The sequence below is a fragment of the Solenopsis invicta genome, chromosome 16, assembly GCF_016802725.1.
Source record: "Solenopsis invicta isolate M01_SB chromosome 16, UNIL_Sinv_3.0, whole genome shotgun sequence".
Lineage (NCBI taxonomy): Eukaryota > Metazoa > Arthropoda > Insecta > Hymenoptera > Formicidae > Solenopsis > Solenopsis invicta.
In genome coordinates this window covers 2,664,898-2,674,024 of record NC_052679.1, presented here as the reverse complement: position 1 = coordinate 2,674,024, position 9,127 = coordinate 2,664,898, and the positions used below count along the sequence as shown (strand labels likewise).

At 33.7% G+C, this 9,127-nt stretch overlaps 1 protein-coding gene across 3 annotated transcripts; it reads right to left on the bottom strand.

Annotated features, from left to right (window-relative positions):
• Positions 1-2,119: 2,119 nt before the first annotated feature.
• Positions 2,120-7,978, bottom strand: LOC105202450 (lysosomal acid phosphatase). Of its 3 annotated transcripts, XM_011170997.3 has the most exons (8): positions 7,649-7,978; positions 7,320-7,585; positions 6,409-6,633; positions 5,960-6,055; positions 5,532-5,771; positions 4,314-4,620; positions 4,002-4,213; positions 2,120-3,092 (listed from the first exon to the last, which is right to left on the bottom strand). In XM_011170997.3, the coding sequence occupies exons 3-8, from the start codon at positions 6,574-6,576 to the stop codon at positions 2,943-2,945; spliced, it is 1,173 nt and encodes a 390-aa protein (XP_011169299.1). In that variant the 5' UTR covers positions 6,577-6,633; positions 7,320-7,585; positions 7,649-7,978; the 3' UTR covers positions 2,120-2,942. The 3 variants fall into 3 exon arrangements, with proteins under 3 accessions (XP_011169299.1, XP_011169316.1, XP_011169307.1); XM_011171014.3 differs by lacking the exons at positions 7,320-7,585; positions 7,649-7,978 and adding an exon at positions 7,264-7,319; XM_011171005.3 differs by lacking the exons at positions 7,320-7,585; positions 7,649-7,978 and adding an exon at positions 7,120-7,255.
• Positions 7,979-9,127: the final 1,149 nt, after the last annotated feature.

Genomic DNA, 9,127 nt, shown 5'->3' with positions numbered 1-9,127 from the left:
CTTCCTTTATTGCCTCTTCATCTTTTACTTACATTAATGAAGCAACGGAGCTCCACTTTATTAGCAAATAAAACTCTCTTTTTTCTATTATATCGCAGTTCCTAGATTAAAACTCATCTCGTTGTACTAAAAATGATTAAAAATTAAAGAACGCACCAATCGCCTCTTACGTAAAAAATCGATGTATAACAATTGAAATTGATTCATTATTTTATTACTTATTTATTTAAGAAATTAGTATATATTGCTTTATTTCTTTCGCCAAGTTTGATTGTAAATATATGATAGCATGATAAATCATAAAACGGAGAAATATCTCTCGGATGGATATTATCGTTCGTGTGATCATTTTCTTTGTATTTATTGAGAAAATGGATCCGCGGAATCGGGAAATTATAGGGTGTTCCACGGATCATTGGGATTTGGGATTTCCTCCTACGAAATAATAAGTTATGTAACGCTGTAATAGTAATAAATGGCCGTGACATAACGGAGGCGTAATGTTAACAATGTGTGACCATGCGAAGAGACAATCGATAACTGCGACCTTCTCTCATGCAAGCTTGATCGAATCGCAAAACGTTGAATTGCGAGCAAATACATCACGATGGATTCGCGTGAATAAAACTCAAATTGTTAGATAGTGAGTCATGAGAAAAACGATAAGCACAAGCTAAGCTTTCTGTCTTATCTTCCCTGTTAAATACACAGCATTGAATTAACCGCGATTTCCTTGACTCGGGTTGATCTAAAAATTATATTGAAGAAATATTGAGGAAACAGATAGCGCTTATTGACTCAAAAAAAAAAAAAAATTGTAATTATATTTAATTTCTTCGTAGCGATCTTACCTGGAGAAAATTGCGCGTATCAGGCCGGAATAGCGTCATACTGAATAAATATTCGCCCTGACAAATTTATTTTATCTATTTCAACAATTTTATTTCGTCGTCACTTTAAATTATTTTCTTGGTTCATTCACTTATATGTGCAGCAAAATGTTGTTTCACTTTTCCTCGTAATAAGCTGATAGACAGAAGAAGTTAATTGGAATCACATGGCGTTTCGTTCAATTTATCTGAAAGTAGAACACGCATCGAGATCAGAGGTGTATCTTCCATTGCACCGAGCGCAACTGTTTAATTGCTAATTGCGCACGCACTATTTGGTGCATCAGACACGCCAATAATCGTACATGATATTACGCAATAATATGCAAAACGGGTCCAGTGTCAGCTGTTGCATAAGCAAAATGGGCACATCCCGGTTAAACGATTTCGTGTCCATTTATTCGTCTTAACAAGCCTCGCTTGAATTACAAATGGTTTGCAGGGATACCGAGTTGTAACGTGCGCATTATCATGCACTCGATCGCAACACCTGCAGCCTCCCCGAGGAGCAGAACGCGGATGTCTTTAGCAATGCAACGTCGAGTTTTGAAATGATTTGAAATGATTTAGCATTTATCAATTCGCGTTCGAATGTCGGTAGTTTTTATAATCGTCTACTTTCAATTTTAATAACAATTTACTTACAATAATTTTATATTGCTTCATCATATAAATCTATATTAATTTTAATGAACGTTAAAATGTATGTTCTTACTTTTTTTAGATTCTTCTATAATATGCGACTTCCGTTTTGTTAAAAAATTAATAATTAACTCGGGCTAAAAATGACCTACAAACAGCGATTGAAGAATAAACAAGATAAAAATTTTAATTAAATGTAATCAAATCATTTAATTATAAGATAATAAAAAATAAGAAATTTTTCTGAGAGCTTGAGAATACAATTTTATATTAGAAATTAATAGATAACATGATGAAAATTAATTTTCCTGAAAAAATTCTTTATCAGAGAGATTTCTTTTATAACATTTTTGGTATAAAAATTGTTATCTTGTATATCTTGTTATGTCAACATAGACATTATTTAAAATGATATTCTTATCAATTATCAGTATTGCATAAGACACTGACGATCCCATTTTTGCTATTGAGCTACTGATAAAGTCAGCTGCAATAGTGTCAGAGGCGCCTTCTATGCCAAATTCTTCGTACTGTACATTCATACCGACAAATAAATATTTATTAAATAAGAAATTTCTTAATTAAAATTGTTTATGTTGAATATAAATTTTATTTTTACAGAATTTACATAGCAGACGCTTCACTCATCAATGGATTTTTCGAGTATGCATCTTTAAATGCAAATGAAAGACGGAGTACGTATTCAAACAATGACGTTGTTTTATTAATGGACCATTGTCGGTAAGAATAAAATATTTTTCACATTCACTCATTTGCTGTAACAACAACATAGTTCAAAGAACAAAATTTTCCAACTCGAATGTTTTGAATTATTAAATTATTGATTTTGTAATATTTTAAAATGCAATTTTGACACAACGATTTTATCTACTGATTGCACAGAAATAAAAATATTATAAAATGTTAACTCTTCAGTCAGATATTCTCATTAGGATTCGTTTTTTTTATAAATAATTTAAAAAATGATAATTTTTTTAATTATATCGTTGTTATAGCAAATTGTAATCGCAAAGATAAAATGCTTCTAATTTTCTATCTTATACGTATATCATTTTAATGCGCATTATACTAATATATTACTATTTTATGATAATATTATGAATGCATAAGTCGTTAATTATTTAATTAATATTATGATTGGCTAATTAAATAATTAATTACAAATATCTACTGATAATTATAACAGTACATAATTATGAATATGAAATAACTGTTCTTATATCTAAAGTGACTTAAGTATCTTGAGATTACATCAGGATATTTACATTCATTATACACTAAACGTAATAACGTTTTATATCTATCGTTTCATCTTACACCTAGTAATAATTTTACATGAAAACCTGAGCATACGAGTTAGCTTTAATTAAGTACAATGACTTTAAAAACTCAGTGATTTAATTTACATTCTGCATCCCAATTGTTCGGAATCACTTGATGCCACGCTTGCTTCAAGTTTTGCAACAAACAAGGACTCGCACAGTTAGGAATTACCAAAGGATGTGCATTTTCCGTTTTCGTATTATTCAAGTACAGCGCCTTAGGTAAAGAGAAAAGAATTATATAAGTATTATTCTATAATGTAGAAATTATTAGAATTAGCAATTGAGAAAAATATTTCTAGATAATGGACAAAATAATGTAAACACCTAGGAAATACACTACCTTTTTTTGTTAATAAAGAATTAATTCACCATTTATCTTTCATACAAATTTTAATCTTGTCTGGAATGTCATGTAACGCTTAAACAATCATTACTGTACAATTTTAACAGAACATCTTTCAATTAATTATATAAGTTGATTTCAATTGATTAAAAGAATTTTATTCTCATGCTATTTATCAAAATTGTTCTCTGTTCTTCAACATTTTTCCTGGCCAATGTAATTGTCTGACTTAAATATTATCAAGTCATTGTAAGCAGTTTTGAAAATAAATTTTCTCCTCCAATATTTCTTAAGAGATATCCTCTGCTAGAGGATAACATTACACTAATGACTATTTAAGCATTGTAGGACCTTATTCCAAACACGGATAAAATCTAAAGACAAATATTAGGCCAATCTCTTGTTAATAAAATAAATAGTATATCTTCCAAGTGTTAACATTATTTTGTCCATTTCTTATGAAATAATGCGTGTGTGCAATATTAGCATGTGAATACAAGTTATTTTAGAAATCCCGGACAAATTTTAGTTATTATGTATAATCGCTAAATTGCTGCTGTTGATTGAACATACATTAATCATGTGTTATTTCTGACAATCACACACACATACACATATAATATCTATTATATTTTGTAATAATAATGTCTAACAGAATACTCAGATAGAATCTGAATTGTTTTAAAGCTTCTTCAAAAACAATTTCTGATTATAAAAATATATTTACATGGCTATATCATAAACTTTTACGATAATATTACGATACTGTAATAACTGTACCTTCACTTCTTGGTCGGCTCCATTATTGGTGAGATGTAGCTCCAATATGAGCGTCGCTCCATAATCAGGTTTAAGGAGCTCATTCGTAAATCCCATTGCCCCCAACACGTTAATAAGAGTTATATCGTGAGCGGAATAAAAATAAGAACGTTTCGGCTTGGGGCCACTTTTAGTCTCTTCCATGTGGCGTAAGATCTCTTTCAGCAGTGGACCTAGAAATATCGATACAGTTCATAGTGCAAAATCTTGCGATGCAATTTACAAAGCGCGTTTGCAGCGATTTTGCTGCTTTTGTAGAGATATCGGTCGTACCTCCACGAAGACGTTTTTGAATAGGGCCGTCGGTAAAGAGAGCTAAGCTACGAGCGGCTATCTCGCGCATCTCATTGTTGTAAAAGTTCTGCGTCCACGCCGGAAGCTGTAAGCCGTGTTGCTCCTCGATCTCGAGAGTATTGTAAAGGAATTCGACGTCAGTGATCGTGCTCATATTCTGTCCGGTGTGCTCCGTCAGTTCCTTATAATAATCGGCCATTTTTGCACCCGATCTTTTATCCTCGTCTATATATGCCTGTTTTAGAGCTTCCTCTAACGTTGGGCACGGTGCCTTCACCGTTATCAGCTACAATAATATCAAAACAATGAAAAATGAGCTTCTTTACAGACTTACATGTTCCTTGACAAATAACTTGTTTAAGATTATTTAAAAATACATCTTTTTGTTATAGGAATTGTTTTAATTTGATGGTTACAAGTAAATTACAATAATTGGTTTAAACTTGTAACGATCTTAAGATTACGAGTTATGCGTTTTTCTTTCTCTGTTTCAAATAAGAAGCTTTAAAAAAAAAATCTTTTTAAGATAAGAAGTTAGCACGTAGAATTTCTTGGCGCAAAGTTTTTTAAACTTTTAGCTTAATATTATAAAGGGGATGGATAAAATAATATGAACACTTGGGAAATACCCTACTTTTTTATTAATAAAAAACTAATGTACCATTTGTAATACTTCTATGCTTGTTAAAACAAAGTCATACGATGTTTGAATAGTTACCAACGAAACGTTATACCATTTTTTTTTTTAGCAGAACAATACGATTGATTATATAAGTGATATTGGAGGAAGAAAATTGCTTCTTACATTATTTTTCAAAATTGCTCTCTGTTCTTTAAAGCTTAAGAAAATTGCTTCTTACATTATTTCTCAAAATTACCCTCCGTTCTTTGAAATTTTCCCGATCAGCGTAACTGCCTGTTTTAAACATCTAATCATTGTTAAGAGTTTTTTTTTTAAGGACAGAGTAAAGCATAGATTTTCTCCTTCAATATCTTTTGAAAGGTGTTTTCTCAGGAGAATTTTATAACATGGCACTGGTTACTATTTAAGCATTGTATGACTTTACTCCAAATAAGGATAACATTTGTATTAAAGACAAATGAGGGGCCGACTTCTTATTAATAAAATAAGTGATGCGTTTTTCAAATGTCCACGTTATTTCGTCTATCCCCCGTAAGTCGGATTCTGAATTATACCTTGTCCAATTCTCGTGGGATCGAGTGCACAGGAACGGGGGTCCATGCCAAATCGGGCAGGAACATGTCCTCGGGACTCGGCACGAACAGTCCGGCGAGCAATGCCTGCGCTGACATGACGCACCGATCCGCGTAGCTGCTACGCACGAGCGTGGCCGCGTTCTCGAATTTACGACCGATTATAGCGCCGTATTTTAAGCGTATCCACTGACCCACGTTATACAGTTGACGCATTCCTTTCTGAAAGCGGATTCGAGGTTGATAACGCGCACCGTGCCCCATTACTCGCGCTCGCTCGCGCGTTTTACAAGCGCGGTGCATGTTGCGTGTAAAGATGCGATTTAATTTATGGCGAACCCGGACGTATATTATCACGTATTACGATGTATGGTAATATCGACTCAACGGTATCCGTATTTCATTCGAACCTTGGTCAAGGCGCCCCAGCCACCGGGCCAATCGTAATTTACGTAAGGGTCCTTAGGGTAGGTCTCTGTAGGAGTTCGGTCGCCGTGACGGAACAGCTGTTAAAAAACAATGACGATTTGAGAGAAAAATACTATTCAGTCAACGTTAGTTCTTTGATTCGAGATCCTGAAGCAAGATTTGTTTCAGCGCTATTTTTCGCCGCTTCAAAAAATTGCAGTAACGTTACATCGTTTTCAACATCGATTGTTATATATTTTAATGAACGTTATTCTTTTACTACGTATTTGTGATACGAGAGTAATATCCGTTAATTAAATATCTCGTAAAATTGTGAAACTAATAGATTTAAATTTCATTACAAACGTAACATTAAAATTAAATTAACGTTCCGCGTATGAAAGTGGAATAACAGGGTGACGGGACCAACTGTTACAAACGAGCTACTCACAAAAACCACCTGCTGTAACGTGTCATGTTCAGCAACCGGAGATGCGAACGCTGTATACGCTAGCATCGTGCAAGCGATGATGGTCCCGAGTACAACCACGCTCACGCAAACGCCCAGCTTTCTCGTACGACAATTACCCATCGAGATCCGTCCTCTCGCCCGATCCATTTGGCCCAATTACACGTTTCCTGTGGCGATCCCAGAAGTAACTTCTCCGATCGTAGACTAAATGATAAACGAGAGCTCGTTAGCGGCTAACGTAATGAGTTGACTACGAACCAATAGTCGTTTAGAGGCTGTCCCTTGCGTAAAATAAGTTTAATTCGCGTAAAGTTACTTTGCGCGATTGAGAATCGGTTGCTAGATTTGTTTATCATAATGTTAGTTATCTCATCAGTTTGCAAATCATTTTATTTTAGAAATCCAGATAGCCAAACATAATATAAAAATGACGAATTCAAGAACTCTCGGAAGAAATAAAAGCGACAATCTTTTCAAGTTATTGAAATTTAATATCCATATTGAAGTTAATCTGCATTATAAAATTGCATGTCTGCATGCACATGGAAAATTCTTTTCCAATGTGCGGAGAACACTTAAGAAATGTGTACTCCCACGTTTAAATTAAAGAAGAAATATCAAGCGATAGCTTTTCTTATTTTCGTAAAAGGTCATGGTTGACTTATCCGGCTTCGCAAACAAATGACTCACACTGAATTCAATTAACGTCGGATCGTCCGTCGGATACCGCGCGCGTCAGAGAAACACTCGTTTCTCTATCAGATAAAGAGTACAAGCGCGTGCGGTGCTTATCGCGGACTTCTCTATTATCTGTCATGTCGTGGATAGGTTCACCTCTGCTTAAGCACGACGTTGAACGTCGTTTCACGTGTATTAATACTAGAACTCACCGTGTACGGCACTGCGACCGCTGCGGTATCCTCCTTGTCCTCGTGGAAGCGCGCGGAGCAGAGGGAGATGCGTGACGTGCGTGCACGCCGAGCGGAATCGTGATTTGCAATCCGAGACACGAAGCAGTCGGTTGGACTCGCGGTCCGATAACGCACTCTGTTATTATCGCCTGGAATCACGGAAATCTCGCACGCGGATGAGAGCCGAGGCGCGTTCACGCTGTCCTTACAGCACGCTCTTCTTCGCGCTGTACTTGACTGAAAGACTGTGATGGCTATATATACACGTGTGTGCGCGTGTCTGTGTGTCACACTTATCTAAAACCTACCATATGAATGCCATCTGGCTTTCCACTTGTACCAGTTGTCTGTCGATTATACAGCAATGGTGTTATTTTCTTTTCGTCGTAAAGCGATCGCGTTCACGGACTGTGCGATGTCTGAATTTGATCAAGCGTTATCGTTAATGGCTTTAATGGCTTCTTAGTGACCTTTGTCTCTTAGTAACAGCGATGATAAAAATTTAATGCCGTTAATGGCTTTACGCGGTGAGACTACAGCGTGACCACGTGTTGTAAAATTCTTGAGGTGTTTCACGAAAACGGTGAATGTTATTACAAATAAAAGTAATAGACGTAATTTCTTATATATGCATTTTTTATTTTATCAAACTGTTTTTTGAGAGCATATATCAGAAAAAAAAACTTTCGATACATTTCACGGAAAATACTCAAAATATTTTTAATTAATTTTAATGAGTCTCACCGAAACAGAACTGTTAACGTTGATTGCGTTGAAAAATTGCTGTGTCACGGAATTTATTATAGGAAGAGGTGACTGCTGTGTATAGCGTCCCCTACTTAAAAATTTAGTGATAAATCAACAATAATAAGATTAGAACTGATAAAAATATTAAACGTAAAAGTGAGAGAGTCATTATCAGTCTTGCATTGGTCTGCAACGGATCTTGGACCTAATAATAATTTTGTTATTGCCTCTCTCATGTTTATGTTAGTGATAAATACAAGATATTAATTGGACAATTAAAATAATTATGAAGAACGTTCAAGCTTGATGAGCAATATGTTTTGGCATTCTAGCAGCCAGTTTGAATATCATATATAATTATTTGGTGTAATAAAATTATTTTTAGATCTATATCTAGCTAAATTTTTAGATTTTCAACAAAACCATTCTTTCCGTATAGTAATTAATTTCAATCAAGAATATTAAATTAAAACACAAATTTAATGTGTTCATGTATTATTCTGACATTTCTTTCAATACAATTTTATAATATTCTTCGAAAGAGCGTACATTTTTTTTTTACATATGATAATGAGTTTTTCTGAAGACAATACCAAGAAAATATTCTTTCCATATAATAATTTATTTCAATCAAAAATATTAAATTAAAACACAAATTCAATTTGTTCATGTATTATTTTGACATTTCTTTCAATACATTTTTATAATATTCTTTGAAAAAGCATACATTTTTTTTTTGTATATAATAAGTTTTTCTGAAGACAATACCAGTAAAATGTTCTTTGTTAAAGATAAACGTTACTGGCTAAAAAGAAAAAAAAAATTTAAGTTTCCTTCCGTAAAATTTTTTGTGTGTATTTTTCTATATGTGCACTTTTTCTACGTAAATATTATTATATTTACTTCAAGTAAATATGACGAGTATTTTCAAAGACTGTTATCAAGAAATTGTTTTCTGTAAAAATAGAAGAAAACTAAAATTAAGTAATCATTTTTCTAGTACGAGAACATGTTTCTGCGTGTACTTAAATTTTTGAAAT

Bases quoted from the DNA above. Each gene is read 5' to 3' on its own strand.
- LOC105202450 (XM_011170997.3), bottom strand. From the start codon at position 6,576: ATGGATCGGGCGAGAGGACGGATCTCGATGGGTAATTGTCGTACGAGA. The intron at 5,772-5,959 runs GTTCGAATGAAA...ATCCGCTTTCAG, and splicing joins GCTGGGGCGCCTTGACCAAG to AAAGGAATGCGTCAACTGTA. The intron at 4,621-5,531 runs GTATAATTCAGA...ATATTATTGTAG, and splicing joins TCCCACGAGAATTGGACAAG to CTGATAACGGTGAAGGCACC.